We start from the raw sequence: 17,680 nt of genomic DNA on the forward strand, positions 1-17,680 counted from the left end.
CAGTGGCACATTTCCTGGTAGAGAGTCTTGATTTCTCCTGCAGGCTGGGATGTGAGCTGGAAGGGGGCAGCGTCTGCGAACGAGGTGGCTGGGAGCTGCCTGGGTCGTGTTCTCTGTCCGTGAATTCCTCTTAGGCTTCCTGCTCAGGGCTGATTCCAGCTCCTCAGCTAAGGAGAGGCACTTGGAACCGTGCATCTCAGTCCGGGCAAGCTCCATGCCCGGCTTAAACACTTGGGGCTGACCAAGGCTCATTGCTCCGAGCTCGTCTCCACGTAGCAGCGCGTGACTGCAATGGAGGAAGCTACCCTTGCCCCAGGTCTGCTTTAGGCTGAGCTGACAAGGAAAGTGTCACAAAAGCTTGGGCTCTGTCAGTCCGTTCCAGGCTACCCCAGATGCCTGCTGCTGGGATTCCCTCTGCCTCCCCAGACTGCTTCCACCTGTCAACAGGGGTGGGCTGCAGAATCTGCCTGGGCAAAGTCCAGCCTGGCGTTGCACCTGGCGCATTTGGAGTAGGAGGATGTTGTTTGCATTTAGTCTCACGCTTTTAGAAGCTCTTGGTGTCAAAAACCGGCACCCACGCAGTTGAGCAGCGACCTTGTGGGTGAGCAAGGACCTGACAGGGTAGCTGCCCCGAGACTGCTCTGCTGTGGGTCCTCCTGCCTGTTCATCCCCCAGTTCATCCCAGGTTTGCTTGTCTGTGCTTTGGCCCTGATAAAACAACAGGATTTCTGGTTATTGTACAAAGTGCTGAGCCCTGGGTTGAGTGTAATATCTCGTCTAAATCTTCCCTCTTCAAGCTTAAAACCATTCCCACTCTTTCTATCCCTGCGTTCCCTGCCAGTGTTTGTGCTGATCTGTGGGGCAGACGGGCTGGGAGGCGGGTGTGATGAGTTTAACTCTGTTCTCAGCTACATCAGAGCTCTGCTGCTGCTCCCTGGAGTTGCTGGGGATCAGGGGAGAGGGCCAGGCTCTGCACCCGGAGCAGGATCTGCATCCAGCTCCTGCCCAGGCTCTGTACCCGCAGCAGGATCCGCATCCAGCTCCTGCCCGGGCTCTACACCCGCAGCAGGATCCACATCCAGCTCTTTCCCAGGCTCTACACCCACAGCAGGATTTGCATCCAGCTCCTGCCCCTCCTAAGGCACAAGCACAGGCAGACACCAGGGCAGCAACAGGAAAGCAGTTATGAACTGGCATAGTTACGGCACCACCGGTGTTCTTTCCCAGTTACCACCTCAGCCCTGTAACCAACACCAAGTCTGATGCAGATCCCTGGATTTGGCAGCTGTGGGATTAGCGGGTGGTGGTTCCACAGTGTGGTGCTGCCTGCTCTGCTCAGAGTTCCCTCAGTTACCAAAGCTGAAATCTTGGTGGCCGTCCCTGTCCTGTCCCCTGCAGCGTCACGGCAGCGGTTGGGGTAAGCGCAGTCGTGACTTTCCGGTCTCTGCTCTGCCTGGTGTCCCTTGCAGGGGGCACAGTGGGTGGCGGTGAGAGAAGAGTTAAGACAGAGAAAAGGTGGCAGCAGGAACCCTGGAAGAAGCTGGGGGCATTTTGGGGTGCAGCAGAGTCATTTTGCCTTTCGGGCAGGCAAAGGGAAAAGGCAAACAGTCCTGGGAGAACGGGGCCGTAACTGCGGCACTGAAGCCTGCACTGGGTCAATGCCCGGGGCTGTGTTTGTGAACGCAGTTGATCCCAACGCTACCCCTGGACTTCAACCCTTCCGGCCAGCGGAACAGAAGGTGTTTCTCCCGACGGCCTTGTCCTCTGCAAACACACAGCTGCCACCGACTTTCCCTGAGCCAAGGTGAGTCCAAAGCACCCTTTGCCTTCCAAAAGGCAGTGTCCCCTGGAACAAACCGTGCTGAGGGTGGGACAGCTCTGCTCCAAGCGGCTTCAAGACTGCAAAGCCCCACCTCGGTCCAAGTACTGGAGACCATGGACTGTGGCCTTGACCTTGTGACTGGCAGGGACGGAGCACCAGGAGAGATGCTGGGAACCAAACCCTACAACTCCATCCCTGTCTTGACTCCCAGCCAGTTTTCCAGTCCCAAAGAGGCTGGGGAGGCCCATGCTGGAGGGTGGCAGGCCATGAAAGTCCCTTTGCCTTTCCACTCTCATCGCAAGCCACCTGGAGAAGCTGTTTTGGTGCTGCCACCCGCCGGAGCCACAGCCACCAGCACAGCCCGAAGCTTCTCTACACCTGCCTGTGCCTCCTTCACTGCTGGGTCCCTTCTCCTGGCCTTTGAAAGCAAAACCTTGGGAGCACACAGGCTCTGCAGAGCCTTTCCCTACAGTAGAAGTTTCCCCTGGTCTCTTTTTATTTTTTTTTCAGCTTAACAGCAGCTCTTGGCATCACTTTTATTAATGAAGATCGCAGCTCAGCGCCCGTGGGGAAGCCCAGACTGCAGGGGCAGCTTTGGAAAGAGCAATGAAACAGCAAAATCATAGAATCATGGAATGGTTTGGGTTGGAAGGGACCTTAAAGCCCATCCAGTCCCACCCCCTGCCATGGGCAGGGACACCTCCCACTGGATCAGGGGCTCCAAACCCCATCCAACCTGGCCTGGAACCCCTCCAGGGATGGGGCAGCCACCACTGCTCTGGGCAACCTGGGCCAGGGCCTCCCCGCCCTCACAGCAAAACATTTCTTCCCAAGATCTCATCTCTATCTCCTCTCAGCTGAAAACCATTCCTCTTGTCCTGTCCCTGCGCTCCCTGACCCAGAGCCCCTCCCCAGCTTTCCTGGAGCCATTCTCAATGCTGGAAGCTGCTCTAAGGTCTCGCCATAGCCTTCTCCAGGCTGAACAACCCCAACTCTCAGCCTGTCCTTGTACGGGAGGTTCTCCAGCCCTCGGATCATCTCCATGGCCTTCTCTGGACTCGCTCCAACAGCTCCATGTCTTTCCTGTGCTGAGGACTCCAGAGCTGAATGCAGCACTGCAGGTGGGGTCTCGCAGAGCAGAGGGGCAGAATCCCCTCCCTCGCCCGCTGCTCCCATGGCGTTGGGTGCAGCCAAGGACACAGTTGGCTTTTGGGCTGGGAGTGCACATTGCAGCTCATGTTGAGCTTCTCGTCCTTCTCTTCAAGGCAATTCTCAAGCCATTCTCCGCCCAGCCTGTAGCTGTTCTCAGTCCTTAGGAGGGAACAGTGTTGTGGGTATTTTAACATCATCGAGGAGAAGCCACAGCTCCTCTGTTACTGCTTTGGATTGGGCTGTAAAGGTTTAGGGTCAATCCACCCACTTTCTGACTTCTAAGCCAGACTGAAATAAATAATTCAGTAGTTCGGGGTGTGGATGGGGACGATGAATTCCTTTAATGCTTCGAGCCTCATGCATCCATCCCAGCAGTTACTGCTCATCCTTAACCTGAACCCGAGGAACCCCTGGCAGCGGGTGGCTGGGCTGCGCCGTCCCTCAGATCCTGCTGAATCACTCTCCTAAGGAGCAGCGCTTCTGTGGGACGGTGAGGATCCACGCCCAGAGTCTCCTGGCAAAACCAAGCCCAATAACATCAAACAATGGCTTCAGGAAAAGCAAGGTGCTGAGTCAGGCTCCCAAAAGGAAGTACCTGAGCGAGGAGAGGGTGTTTACATGCGTACAGGCGGGTGAAGGGCTCTTGTAAGATCCCCACTTGGGCAACCAACTCTTTCACCCAGATCACTCAGCAGAACACTCAACACCAAGAGCGAAAACCACTATGGGGAGAGCCAAGACAGCAAATATGACCTTTCACAGGCAGAAAAGCCATTATCCCTCATCCTCTCCCTGATCAAGAGCCCCTTCCCAGCTTTCCTGGACCCCCTTTCAGCACTGGAAGCTGCTCTAAGGTCTCCCTGGAGCCTTCTCCAGGATGAACAACCCCAACTCTCTCAGCCTGTCCTTGGATGGGCGGTTCTCCAGCCTTCAGATTGTCTCCGTGGCCCTTTGTGGCCCATCATGCACTTAACGACTCAAATTTGGGCTCATTCTTCTGCCTGTCTGCACAGACAAGAACCATGAGTACTTACCAGACCAAATTCGAGGTAAAAAAGAGGGGTTAGCATCAATCCTTCACCCCATCCACCCTCTCACCTCTCAGTGGGGCAGTTGGTCCTGTGCATCAGGAGGAAAAACCCACCCACGACCACCTCCTTGCTGTCTCCTACCCAGGGAGGGCGAGGGGAGGTCAGAGAATGGAGTCTGCAGGTTGTTGTAGAGAAATTAGGAGGTGCAAAAGCCATCCTTCAAGTCACAGGCTTGGAGACAGAGCCAGCCTCTCTCACCAAGCGCATCCTGCCCCACCATCAGAGAAAACAGCCACTCTGGAGTGATTCCTGCATTCTAGAGCTGTCTACGCCACAGGGAAGGAGTTGGAAATTCCACCCTCAGGCTGAGGTTTTGCAGAGCTCACTTCCAGCCTTGCCCCTCAGGGAAGGTCCAGGTTTCCCTGCATGCAAACAGGTGCCTCCCTGGAGGCTCCTTTATTTGCACCCCATGTCTCACGCACCAGCCCGGCGCTCAGCCCTCCCAACAACGCAAAAAATCCCTTTGTCCATGTGCTGGGAAAGCAGGGATAAAAAACCACCGATGCAAACCCCTCTCTTGGCCCAGGCTCCCTCTGCAGACGCTCTCCCCAAAGCGATGCAGGGATGTAAAGGACACAGCTCAGGTAAAGAGCACATGGTTTGCTTTATAAAAAAGACCAAATCAGACACGGAAGGGCAAGGAGTGCAACAGAATCCCGTTAAGACACCACAGGTGCACCAGCTTCGCGGACCATCGAGTGGGCAGTCTTCCTCCTAGGGAGTTTTTTCGGGGGAGATTTTGCAAGGTTAATCCATACACGTTCACTCTTTGTACACAGATTAAACAGAAAACACATCCTATTGCAGCTGTAATAGCCATCGGCAGCGCTTTGCAGGTTCATCCTCACCCCCTGGTCTCCAAAGCTGCAGCGCACGGACACGCAGTGTGACTCACGCCGATGCCTCAGTGCACAGCTTTAAGTAAACTCAAGCCACGCACGTACCTACAAATCCATCCCGAAGCAGGAAGCCGAACAGGCCCACCAGTTCGTGTGGCACTTGGAAGAAGGTGAACCAAGCACAGCTCCTCCGGGAGTCCCAGGACGGCCTCATTTCAAGTCTCTTTCTTGCATTAACCGTTTTTCACAAACCGACAGCTCTAAGGACAAAGGAGGGAGGAGAAGGCAAATCCAAGCTTTGGTCTCTCCCTTTTGTTTTCAAACTCTCGCTCTGTCAGTGTCCCAAGGTGTCGTTTCAGTGATGTCCATGGTTTATGCTTTGAAACGCCAGCAGTTCACAAAACCAGGCTTGGACAGAGACTGAAATTGTACATTTCAAAGGGCTCTGGCTGGTTAAATAAGCCTGACCGCTCATGTGAGGAATCAGATTCTTCCCCTTCTACCCAACCTTCTGGAATGTAATCACAGGCTATAAACTAAAGGCACATTTCAGTCCAATTAAGGCACATTTCAGTCCAATTAAGGCACAAAAACATGGTCCACACCAAAAGCACGGGGTCTATTTTGGTTTCCCTCTCCCCAAAAACCAGTGGGCGTGTTTATTCTACGGCTGATAAATCCAACGAAGCGAGTTCTATTCACGTCCAAGGGCACCTGAATGTCTAAACAAGCCTCATGGCTCCACGTGTTTACTTTATGATAACCAACCAAGCAACACCAGTAAAGACAGAGCTTCCTCCCGCTGAAATGCTGCAGCCCTCAAGGTCGCCTGGCACCGTGCCGTCGGCGTAGCGCTACCGCATCTCCCGCATCGGAATGGCTGTTAAGGGAGGTGTAATGGGAAGGAGGAGGAAAGGCAGGACTGAACAGTTCCTCACAAACCCACTGCAGGGGAGGCTCTCCTTTCTGAGCACGCTGCTTTTAAGGCAGAAGAGTTGAACAGCCCAACTCTTAATGATAAAGACCGAATAATGAATCGGCTATTCCCACCACGTGCCCATAGCCCGAGTTATGGGTGACATCTCCCGCCCGCCTGGCAGCGACTGCAAAGCTGATCCCTGTGCTCTGTGTGGGAGACGAGAGAAGGGCAGCTGTCCAGACATCCCCTGCCATCGGCACGATCTCTGGAGACGATGCCGAGAGGCCAAAGAAGAACCACATTACCTGAACTTTCTCCTTTGAAGGCAGCAGGAAAAAGGCAGATTTGGCTACTGCAAATGCCATGGATAGAGGACTTAAGTTTTTGGGACCAACCCAGGCACTTTAAATAGAGATTTGGGTCCCTCAAGAGCAGGTGCTTGGCCCTCACCTCAGCATCGGCACAAACATCCAGTTATTCCCTACCCAAGTTAACTTGTGCAATGCCAGAAAGCAAAACTGTACAACAGACCCTCAAAGCAGGGACAAGGCTGGGCCACCGAGGTTGTTGAAGCTAAATGTAAAGTATGGAAGCCGTAGAGGCCCAAGTTATAAACTTCCTTATCCATCTTCTCCTCCCTGGGCACACATCCCACCTCCCGAGTTCATCAGCTCCACAGTTCAATTCCTTGATGTTCTATATTGTCCAAAAAAAAAAAAAACAAAATAAAATCCAGTAAAATTCAGATATGAAGAGAAATTTGGCTTCAACAAAGTTGTTGGGGTAGACTGGGGGTTGAAAAAGTGGCATAGCAGGTATTGAAAAAGGAGAAATCTGATTGCATCAAAGCCTCGAAGTGCCTGCCCGTTGCTTGGGTCTCTCTCCTTAACAATACACCTGAAGCAGAGGTGCCCCAGACGAGTCAGTCTCTGTGTCTTGGAATGAGGAATCTCTGCTTGCTGGAGAGCCTTGGGGAGGAAGGAGAAGAGATGATGACATTAGACAACGTGAACTCTAGCAGCCGAGGGCCTGGCAGCCAGGCAAGCAGCTGTCACAAAAGGCTTTGTGTATCATGAGGGAGGAGAAAGCCACACAAAGCCCACAGGCAGGGAACAACCCTGCTAGGAAAGATTGGCTGTTACACAGGAGAAGACTTGTCTTTTAGCCCTGGGCTGCTCTTCGGAGGATCAGAGCTCAGGGCACAGCCTGTCACTCTCCCCTACTTCCCTCTTGCACAGTTCCTTTTGTTCCCAGTATAACCCAGCTATGACCTTGGCTGGTCACAACCCAAACTCTGTCAGGATACCCGGAGATTGAAAGCTGTTGGGCTGAGCACTGTGCATGGACAGAGCCCCCTAACTCTTTTTCAGAAGGACCCACCAGCCCAGGAACCTGTGAGCCTCCTTAAGCTCAAGAGAACTACGCCCCTTATGGTAATCTAAGAGGCAGGTGTCAGCTCAGCCTTTGGGGATGGTGAAAACCAAAGGCATAAGAGGTTCAGGACCTTTCCCTCACTCTGGTGATGCCTCTGCAGCTCAGAGCTCCGTCCAGATACGTTACCTGCGCTGCTATGCCGCCGCATGTTCCTGGCTATCACATCTGCTGGCGTTTCCTCCGATATTTGCACAGCCAAATCTGGAATGAAAACCAAGAGGGCCTGAGAGAGGAAAGGACGCGCAGCTATGACTCAAGTGTGAAGATGCCTGACTCTTTCAGAAGGCACCACCCTGAGGTAACAGGAAAGGCAGAGTCTGAGTCTTCAGATTGCTTCCACAATTGTCTTGGTAATCCCAGCTTTATTCAGCACCAGGAAGCAACAGCAGCTCCGGCTAAGCTTGGGAGCGTAGTAGTCACCCAGGTTCCTCCATACCCTGAACGTCTCCTTGCCCCCAATGCTCAGCTTTTCGAGGTCTTTCTACAACAAACTCTCTTATGACCTGTTCTGGAGGTCAGTCACTTCAGGCTGCTCCGGACAAGCCCTGAAAGAGCCGTGAGGCACTCATTTCCCTCCTCCTCACAGGGATATTTACTGGCTGCTCCTCACCCCACTGGGCAGAGAGGGTCTCAGCTCCAAGGAGGATCTCTCTCAGGTGGTATCAGGAAGGAGCACTGGTGGAACACCAGGGAGAGAGCCAGCTGGGTAACTGGACATCCTCTGGCAAAAGCCAGCTCATCTGGTCATACCAGTTAAGTTTGACTCACGGTCTTTCTGCCTAGCTTAGAGGTGCAGAGGAAAAGCCAGGAGCATTGCAGCAGCAGCAGAATAAGACTTTACATCTCTCAGCACAAACTTCCCTGACAGTGAAAGATACTATCAGAGAAGCCACAGCGCAGTGACTGGTGAGAAGCAGAGGCCTCCAGTGATGCGTAAGGACCTCTGTTCCCAAAACCCAGGAAAATAAGCCCAGCCTGAAGACAGACATCAGCTTTCAGCTCTGCTCCATTGTCACATCTCCTTGGCTTTGATAAAAAAACCCTCTCGTGTTGTGGTAACTCCGAGGAACGCACACGTACCGTCCTGGCTGATGACCATGGACTCCAGCATCGTTTCATTCCCGCTGTCTGGTGCGTTACCTCTGCTGGACTTCTCCTCGTGGCTCTTGCTGGCTGGGACAGAAATATGGGGCCGGACCCTGCTTTTCCGAGTGCTGATGCGTATGATGCCTCGGACCAGCCGGCATTCAGCATCCTGCTCGTCCAGGTTGTAGTCCTGAGTTATGCTATTGATGAGGTCAGAGATCTTGTTGGTCTTCTCCAGGAAGACAGTGTCCGACGTGCACTTGGCCAGCTCGTCGATCTGGTGGACGCTGAAGAGCTCTGTCAGCTTCTTGAAGATCAGGACGTCGATCTCCCTGCTGGACATGGAGCCGTTCAGCTCACTGATGTCCAGGTCGGATTCGTGGAAGGAATAATACTCCTCTGAACTCCGGTGGCTGCTGGGGAGCGGTGGCTTTTCTATGCTGTTCCTGAAGGGCTTCTCGGGCAGCAGCTCTTTGCAGCAAGGATCTGATTCCAGGTTGTGGCTGGGGTTCCTGATTGGATACACAGGAATGCCCTTTAGTTTCACATCTGGGTAACTGAAACTGCTGCCCATGGTGGACTTTTTGATCTGGTTCCCATTCTTCTCAGTGGGAGAAACGTTGCTGGGGCTGTTCGGCAGCCGCCCATTGCAATCCCCATTCTTTCCATCATCGGTGGAGGTCTCGGCAGGCCCCGGGTAGGGGACACAGACACTGCAGTCCTGAAAGCAGCCCCCACAGGTCACTATACAACAGAAAACAGCCTTGTACGTGTTCCAGGCCTGAGATAGAGAGGAACAGCAAAAGCTCTGGTTTGGGGGAGCCTCTGCTGTGCCAGAAATAAAGGTAATTGTTTCTGTCTCTCTCCCGTTAGAGTCTTTGAGGTCAGCTTTGCGACCCTTCCTGTCTCGCATCTGCTGGGCCCTGGTGCGGCTCTGTTTGATCTCGGGTGTGGAACCGCTGAAAACCTCCAAACTGACATCTGTCTCCTTGGAGGGTCTGGTCCGCAGGGGCACGGCCTCCTGGTGGGGCTGGTTCAGCTGGCGGTGGCTGTTGAGGTCACGGGGATGTCCTGTTTTCCGGCCCAGCATGGCTCACCGCTCACACACCTGTGAAGCAAGAAAAGCTCAAGTCAAAGCATTTGTTACCAGTCACGTTTCAGCAACTGATCACAGAGAGGTTCTGACAGTGAAATTCAGCAATTCTCAAATTCAACACTTCAATTATTCACAGAAATATTTGCCATTAGGACCTGTACTGTTGTTGCCTGTCTTGCCCAGAGAAGCTGTGGCTGCCCCGTCCCTGGAGGGGTTCAAGACCAGGTTGGATGGAGCAACCTGATCCAGTGGGAGGTGTCCCTGCCCATGGCACGGGGTGGAACTGGATGGACTTCAAGGTCCCTTCCAACCCAAACCATTCCGTGATTCTGTGATTCTATGATACCAGCCTGCATTTCAGGGTTCCCCAACTCCTCCAGCTTTGCTGCCTTCTTCCTTGAGTCAGAAGAGAGCTGTTTTAAAACAGCTACTTTTAAGTCATCAAAATGCCTGTAACCTTCAGAAGAGGTTTCTTCAGCGCAGCTGGAAGCCAAGTCAGGCTCCAGAGCCATTGCTCCTGAGCCAGAAAGGAACAGCAGAGCCATAGGTGGAGACAGCTGCGCTCCAAAGGGAAAGTATCTTCTTTTAAAGAACTTCCCCTTTGTTTTGCATTCCTTAAGATTAAGCTGGGCCCTGACAGCACTTATCCCTTTCAAAACACGCTTATCCTTTTGAGAACACACCGTGCCCAGGAGGAGATGACAAGCAATCAATCATTAAGCGAGCTGCCAATCCAGACTCCAGATTATTCGATGCTATGCAGAGGATTTAGCAATGAGTAACGTTAGTGTTACCAACACTGATGATTTTCGCGTGTCATGCTAAGGCCGTGTTACCTTAAAGCCTTTCCTAGGGAAACTGATGTCTTCATCTGGATTAAAGAACAGATCTTCTCAAGAAGCCAGGCTCAAAGCGCACCTCACAGGAACAAAACCTCTCCAAAGCCCTACCACGGAAATCCAACACCGAGCCGTCTGCTCGACTTGATTAACACAGGAGTAAACTGTTTTGCAGGGTGCTCTCTGCCGCTTTAACTCCAACAAGGACCCAACAAGCAGAGTTTGGAGCATTTAATCTCCCTGTTATGCAGAAAGCTCGACGCTAGGCAATGCCAAGGCAGGTCAAGAATGTCACTTGCCACTTCTCTCACTGCTGCTTTTATCCTAGACCACGGGGGACCCCTAACTTGTCCACAGTTTCTAAGCTTCTTGGCTAACGCTGCTTCCACCCCTAAGAGATCCTTTTAAATACTAATTAGGCTAATTAATAAACAGCGAGAGCCTAGCCATAGCTCAAGTATTTGTGGACTGTCCTTGCTGCTCTATTTATGCTTTCTATAGGGTATCTCAGACATGGATAAATAAATCTGTCCGACCTGGTAAAAGCATTGCTGCTTTCCCCCCCTTTTTAAACAAAGAGCAGTGTTTCCCCAACAACGAACAGGTAAAAAGCAAACACCAGGCAGTTACTGCACACCACTACTTTCTAGGAACATTTTGGCACCATTAGCTTACAAAAACCTGTAAGCAGTGCCGGTCCCAGGAGCTCTCTTTGCACATCCCTGGACAACACATGAAATACTAAAGCCCCAGACACTTCAGTTTCGGAGCTGAGCAGGCAGAGCTCCCTACAATCAGCATCAGACAAGCGTTCTGATTGCTTTCACTTCAGAACAGCAGGGTTTCTTTTCCTCAGCTTCATCATTTCTGTAATGCAGATCAAAATTGAAAAACAAGCTGAAAACATTTGAGCTGATCTAAGCACAAAACTGCTGACTGGGATGTTTCAATCCTGAGGCCTTATCAAGAGCTCTAACATCTGCCCTCCACAGTAATGATCATTTATATAAAGATATATATATAATATTCTGAAATTTTAGAGCATCTTTGACATCGAGAATAGCGTTATCTCAGCTCTAAACAAAGAGCCGTGCAGGCTCAGAGATCAAACCACTTGTTCAACACTGCACAAAGCCCAGCTGCAACAGCTGGCTCCAAACACTGAGATCGCCCTCATCCCACCCTACCCCATCCCATCCGATCCCATCCCACGTTTCTGTGGGATCACACCCACACTCAGAAGAGCTCCCTGGAAGCACATACAAGAAACAGCTCCTTGATCCAACTGCTTAACACTGGATCAAGCCATAAGCTGAGACTAGAATCATAGATTTGAGTTGGAAGGGACCTCAAAGCCCATCCAGTTCCACCTCCTGCCATGGGCAGGGACACTTCCCACTGGATGAGGGGCTCCAAGCCCCATCCAACCTGGCCTTGAACCCCTCCAGGGATGGGGCAGCCACCACTGCTCTGGGCAACCTGTTCCAGGGCCTCCCCACCCTCATAGCAAAATATTTCTCCCTAAGATCTCATCTCAATCTCTTCTCTTTCAGCTGAAAACTGTTCCCCTCGTCCTATCCCTGCCCTCCCTGATCCAGAGCCCCTCCCCAGCTTTCCTGCAGGTCCCATTTCTAAATCCACAGCTGAGTCGATACTCACAAGATCTCCAGGAGCTCTCTCTGCTCTCGCGTAGGTACCGTGTGTGAACAGAGCAGATCCTTTGAAAGAACTTCAGCATCTGCTTCAGAAGAGTGAGGAGGGATTCACAAACAGTTTGCGTGTCTCAGAGTTAGCCGGGGTCTAAGATCTTCATTGTTCGGAGGACACGATTGCCTTTGAGAGTTTTAAAATAGCTGAATTAAGTTGTTTTGCCAATAACCATAGTGCCACTGTTGTTAGGAGCCACGGAAGTCAAAGCATTAACCTAAAGAGGGGCCAGAGGACCTAAATTTAGGATACAAGACTGACACACGGATACAACTTCTGTTAAATACATGGCGAGCTGTTCAGTTTTCTACGCAGCCTTGCAAGGAGCTGAAAGCTGCCCTGCGAAGCCCCCGGCCTCCTGCCTGCTCTGTGGGCAGCAATACTGGCCCAGAGCCACACCGACCCAGTCTCTTCTCTGTGCTCCTGCATCTGTTCTTTCACCTCCTTGGGACAGAAACCCCCCAACCGAGGAACTGCCGCTCCCCAGATGCTTCCTGTGCCCCTGGCACACAACAGCCCTCATTCCAGCTGACAACCACAGTGCAGGGAAATAAAATGTGCCCTTTCCTCCCAAACAGAGCGCTGGAATCGAGGAGATTGGCGTGAGCACCAAGCAAAGGTCCCTCTGCCTATCCTGTACCCTCACACATCCTCAAGGCAGTGGATGAAAAGAGAAGCTGGGAGAAAGAACAGCCCAGTTGAGCGAAGTCGCTTTCTCGCTGCCTGCCCTTTCTCCCTTAGTTTTTCCACCCTGGAAAACCAAACCATGCTGGGAGACCTGACACCCCCCCAGCCCGGAGAGAGCTCCCACCACCACCAGCCCCATGGGTGAGGACAGGGAAGGTCCTGGAGCAGCAGGAGGGGACAGATCGGAGGAAACAAGGGCAGCACGAGGATAGCGGAGAGGGGGAAGCTGTTTCTCGGTCCTGGAAGGGGTACCGGGATGCACAGAGGGAGAAGTGTTGGACTTGGCAGGTGAAACAGCACTCAGGGCACTGTGGTGTTGAGGGGAGAGGGATCCCTAGTGCAGGGGGAACCTGGTGAAGAGGGGGCAGAGGGGGATCCCCGGTGCAGGGGGAGAGGGGTCACAGGGCAAGGGGGGAGGGAGGGGATCCCCAGTGCAGGAAGCGGGGGTATCCCCAATATAGCAGGGTCACTGGGAAAAGGGGAGGGAGGGGATCCCCAGTGCAGGAACGGGGGGGGATCCCCAGCATAGGGGGAGGAGGATGATTAGGGAGGGAGGGAGGGAGGGAGGGATGGAGGGGATCCCTGGCGCAGGAAGAGGGGGGGGTGTCCCCAATATAGGGGGTTCACTGGGGACGGGGACGGGAGGAGGGAGGGGATTCCCAGTGTAAGGAGAGGGGGGTCACTGGGAAGGGAAGTGATCCCCAGTGCAGAGGGAGGGATCACTGCTGTAGGGAGAAGGGGGGGGTCACTGGAAAAGGAGAGAGGAAGGGATCCTCGGTGCAGGAAGGGGGGGATCCCTGGTGTACAGGGTCACTGGGGAGGTGGGGAGGGAGGGCATCCCCAGTGCTGGGGGGAGATCCCTGGTGTAGGGAGGACACTGGGAAAGGGGGGGATCCCCGATGTACGGGGGGTGGGGGGGCACAGGGGAAGGGAGGAAAGAGGGGATGCCCACTGCAGGAAGGGGGTATCCCCAGTGCAGGGGGAGGGGGCGTCACTGGGAAAGGGGGAGGAAGAGGATTCCCAGTGCAGGAAGGGGTGGATCCCCGGGTTGGGGGGGTCACTGGGAAAGGGCTAGTGGGGGATCCGCAGTGCAAGGGGAGGGGAGCCACTGGAAAAAGAGGAAGGAAAGGGGTATCTCCGGTGCAGGGGGGTCACTGGGGGGGAGGGGGAGGAAGGGGATGCCCGATGTAAAGGGGTCTCTGGGGAGGAGGGGAGGGAGGGGATCGGATCCCCAGTGCAGGAAGGGGGGGAACCCCGGTGCAGGGGTGTGTCCCCGGTGCAGGGGGGGATCCCTGGTGCAGGGGGCACAAGGCGCACCCCTCGCTGCCGCCACCCCCTGGTCGCGGCCTCCTGCTGCCCCCAGGCCCGATGCGGGCGGCCCCACCGGGGGCAGTGCCGGTGCCGGTGCCGGGGTCAGGGTCAGGGTCGGGGTCGGATTAGGGGCCGGGGTCAGGGTCGGGGCCGGGGTCGCGGCCCCCCCCGCCCGGCGTTACCTGCGAGCCAGGAGCGGCGTCCGGCCCCGCCCCACCTGGGCCAGGTGAGTCACGTGACCCGGCGCGACGGGGCGCCGCGAGGGACAGCAGAGCGCGGTGCGCGAAGCCGCCCCCGCCCCGCCCGGGTCCGCACCCCGGGGACCCATCCCGGGGTCACAGGATGGTTCGGGTTGGAAGGGACCTCAAAACTCGACTCCCACCGGGGGTCTCTGTGCCCGAGACCTCATCCCCATGTCTCTATCATAGAATCATGGAATGGTTTGGGTTGGAAGGGACCTCAAAGCCCATCCAGTCCCACCCCGTCATGGGCAGGGACACCTCCCACTGGATCAGGGGCTCCAAGCCCCATCCAACCTGGCCTGGAACCCCTCCAGGGATGGGGCAGCCCCCACTGCTCTGGGCAGCCTGGGCCAGGGCCTCCCCACCCTCATGGCGAAGAATCTCTTCCTAATATCCAATATGAATCTCCCCCTCCCAATTTCAAGCCATTCAATTTAAAGCCCCTATCCCCCGTGGTCCTCATCCCAAGGGTCCCCATTCCCAGGTCCCCATCCTCCAGGTCCACACACCCAGACCCTAAGGGTCTCATGCCCCAAGGGCTTCTGTCCCCACGGTTCCCTGTCCTCGAGGATTCTCCCTCAAAGCATCCCTCTGCCCGAGGATCCTCACCCCCAAGGGTCCACGTCCTCAAGGATTTCTGTCACTGAGGTTCACCTTCCCTGAGGATCTCACCACTCAAGGGTCCCTATCCCAACGTATCCTCATCCCCAAGGTTCCTATCCCAAAGAATCCTTGCCCCAACGATCCTGTCTCAAAGAATTTCTGTCTTCAATGGTCCCCATTCCTAAGGATTCTTATCCCTTCAGATCCCCATCGCCGGGGATCCCTGCCGCAAATGATCCCCACTTCCAAGGATCCCTCTTCCCAAGGATTCCCAGACCTGTGGATTCAGCTAAGTGAGGTTCCCAGTCACTGAGGATCCCTGCCTCAACAGATTCCCGTCCCCAGGGGTCCCCATGCCAAGGATCCCCTTCATTCCTCTGCATCGTTCCATGTCATTTTAACTCCCCTCAGGTCAACCCCTGTGCCGGGCAGCACCTCTTGGCCGAGGGGTGCCAAGTGGCAGCCGTGGGGTGGCCACATGCATCCCCTAGGGTCCCACACTTCTCACCGGCGCCTCGCCTGGATGCCTCCCTCTGGATTCAGGATCCCATTCACCCCAGGATCAGCCTCCACCCAGGCCATGCCCAAGAGCTTCGACACCCCGAAGCCTTTGGCCACCTCTCCTGCCCTCGCCCAGCCCTGCTCTCCCGCCTGGCCGCAGCCACGGTGGGACCTGTGCCTTTAACCTGGGGTGAATTCACCCTCTCTGCACAGCACTCTGTGGAGCGACAACGTTGTCCACCCTTTCTCCTGCTGGGAGCGGTTGTTTGTGCCCAGGTTTCCCTGGGGCAGCGGTGGCATGGAGGGGGATCATGCCGCAGGGATGCTCCGCGCTCCCTGGGCACCGGGGCTGCTGGCTCAGCCCATCCCATTTGCCACCGCGCGGTGACTCAGTGGTTCTCCCCAAAGAGCTGGTGATTCACTCTTGAGGGGTCGAATCCTTCCCTGAAGATCTGGGGGAAAGGAAGGAAACTGGGGGGGAAAGAAAGGGAGCAGCAGGGCAAGGAGAGCAGGAACCCACAGAACCGCAGCCGTGCACTCAGCTCTCCGGTTTCCGAGAGGAAAGAGGGGAGAGAGAAATCAATTTAAAGGATGGTGCTAGTGCCAAGGAGCTCATTCCTTCTCTAAAGGGCACAAAGACCGCGTTTATTTATTTAAGCCTCTGGCACAGGAACACCGTATTTAATTCCAGCTGGTGCCATTTCACCGGCTGGGCTTTCTTTTGTGTTTAACTCAAAGCACTGCTTGGAAATACATCATCTCCTTCTCTGCCAGGTGCCTTGAGCACCGATCCCAGCCACCAAACCTCTCCCGGCGCTGCCCCATAGATCCTGGATGAGCAGAAGAGCATCGTTCAGCTGCCTGAGCCCAGCACCGCGCTGCTTAATGCCCCCTCGGTTCCTACATTTCCCTCCTGCCCCATCAGCCCTAGCTGAGCTTCCACCGTGTCCAAGATCTTCTTTGGGATCTTGTTGGATCCAGGACAGGAGGACAGGGAGCTGTGTTGAGCCTGGGGCTTAAACCTGAAATCCTGATGCAAGATTCCTTCCCTTAAACTGGGCCAGGATGAGCGGCAGGTCCCCCCCTTGCCCCAGTAACTGGGACACCCAGGGGAAAAACTTGCAGAGAGACTGGGAGAGATGGTAGTAGTGTTAATTATTTACTGCCTGTAATAAGGCTTCACTTTTCTGGGGCACATCCCAGTGTGAGGCTTCAGGGAGATAAGAGACCAGTGCAGAGCTCTCCGCTATGTCCTGCCCTACCCCAGGGCAGAGCATGGCCGATGCATCTGCCCACGTCCCTCTGGGATACTGGGGACCAGTGCCGGGCCGGCTGCCCACATCCCTCTGGGATACTGGAGACCAGTGCTGGCCCAGCTGCCCACATCCCTCTGGGATACTGGGGACCAGTGCTGGATCAGCTGCCCACATCCCTCTGGGATACTGGGGACCAGTGCTGGATCGGCTGCCCACATCCCTGGGGGATACTGGGGACCAGTGCCGGGCCGGCTGTGGGATGCAGCACAGCGCATCTTGGCAGTCGATGCCTCTGCAGGATGTGGAGGGTCGCTGCTGAGGAAGGGAGAACAATGCTCTGAACCAGGTTTTTGCATCACAGAGGTTTATTTTGAGAGCTGCTAATTTCATACTCATCTGCTTAATCATTAATAGCTTGTCAGCCCAGGCAGAGCTCCTGCAGCAGTGCGGGAGGATTGCTGGGACTCTGGCTTTGATTTATCCTGAGGGGCAGGTGCATTTCTTGTTGTTTTCCGTTATTTGCCTCTACCAGCCTGTCTCTGCATTTCCCAGGATGTGCTATGGGACAGCCTGGGGACACAGGCGCTGCGTGGGCTCAGTGGCAGCCCCAGCCTCACCGCCTAACAGCTCCAGCCCATCTGGCCACTTCTTAATTCCTAAACTCATGTCCAGGCACGGCCGCTCCCAATTGCCATTTCCTTTTCTTACCCTGGACCAGGTACCGGAGCTGGGGAGGTGACCCAACCCCCCAATTCTTCAGGAGCAGGTGAGTGATGGAGAAGGCACCTCCGGAAGTTCCTCCAACCTCAGCCACTCTGAGGTTTTACTTTGGGTGAAGGAGGATGCTGACTGCAAGAAAACCCAGCCCTTTCCCAATCTGGAGATCCCCTTGGGGGCTCAGTTTCATACAATCAGAATCATAGAATAGTTTGGGTTGGAAGAGACCTCAAAGCCCATCCAGTTCCACCCACTGCCATGGGACACTTCCCACTGGATCAGGGGCTCCAAGCCCCATCCAACCTGGCCTGGAACACCTCCAGGGATGGGGCAGCCACAACTTCCCTGGGCAACCTTTTCCAGGGCCTCCCCAACATC

At 54.7% G+C, this 17,680-nt stretch overlaps 1 protein-coding gene across 2 annotated transcripts; it reads right to left on the reverse strand.

Annotated features, from left to right (window-relative positions):
• Positions 1–4,660: 4,660 nt before the first annotated feature.
• On the reverse strand, positions 4,661–14,219 carry KDF1 (keratinocyte differentiation factor 1). Of its 2 annotated transcripts, none has more exons than XM_054086718.1 (5): positions 14,166–14,219; positions 11,938–12,202; positions 8,338–9,451; positions 7,384–7,458; positions 4,661–6,791 (listed from the first exon to the last, which is right to left on the reverse strand). In XM_054086718.1, the coding sequence occupies exons 3-5, from the start codon at positions 9,431–9,433 to the stop codon at positions 6,709–6,711; spliced, it is 1,254 nt and encodes a 417-aa protein (XP_053942693.1). In that variant the 5' UTR covers positions 9,434–9,451; positions 11,938–12,202; positions 14,166–14,219; the 3' UTR covers positions 4,661–6,708. The 2 variants fall into 2 exon arrangements, with proteins under 2 accessions (XP_053942693.1, XP_053942695.1); XM_054086720.1 differs by having other exon boundaries at positions 11,938–12,111; positions 14,166–14,218.
• Positions 14,220–17,680: the final 3,461 nt, after the last annotated feature.

Source organism: Cuculus canorus, chromosome 22 (assembly GCF_017976375.1).
Source record: "Cuculus canorus isolate bCucCan1 chromosome 22, bCucCan1.pri, whole genome shotgun sequence".
Lineage (NCBI taxonomy): Eukaryota > Metazoa > Chordata > Aves > Cuculiformes > Cuculidae > Cuculus > Cuculus canorus.

Bases quoted from the DNA above. Each gene is read 5' to 3' on its own strand.
- KDF1 (XM_054086718.1), bottom strand. From the start codon at position 9,433: ATGCTGGGCCGGAAAACAGGACATCCCCGTGACCTCAACAGCCACCGC. The intron at 7,459-8,337 runs GTACGTGTGCGT...TTTTCATTCCAG, and splicing joins CATGGTCATCAGCCAGGACG to ATTTGGCTGTGCAAATATCG. The intron at 6,792-7,383 runs GTAACGTATCTG...TTCCTCCCCAAG, and splicing joins GCGGCGGCATAGCAGCGCAG to GCTCTCCAGCAAGCAGAGAT.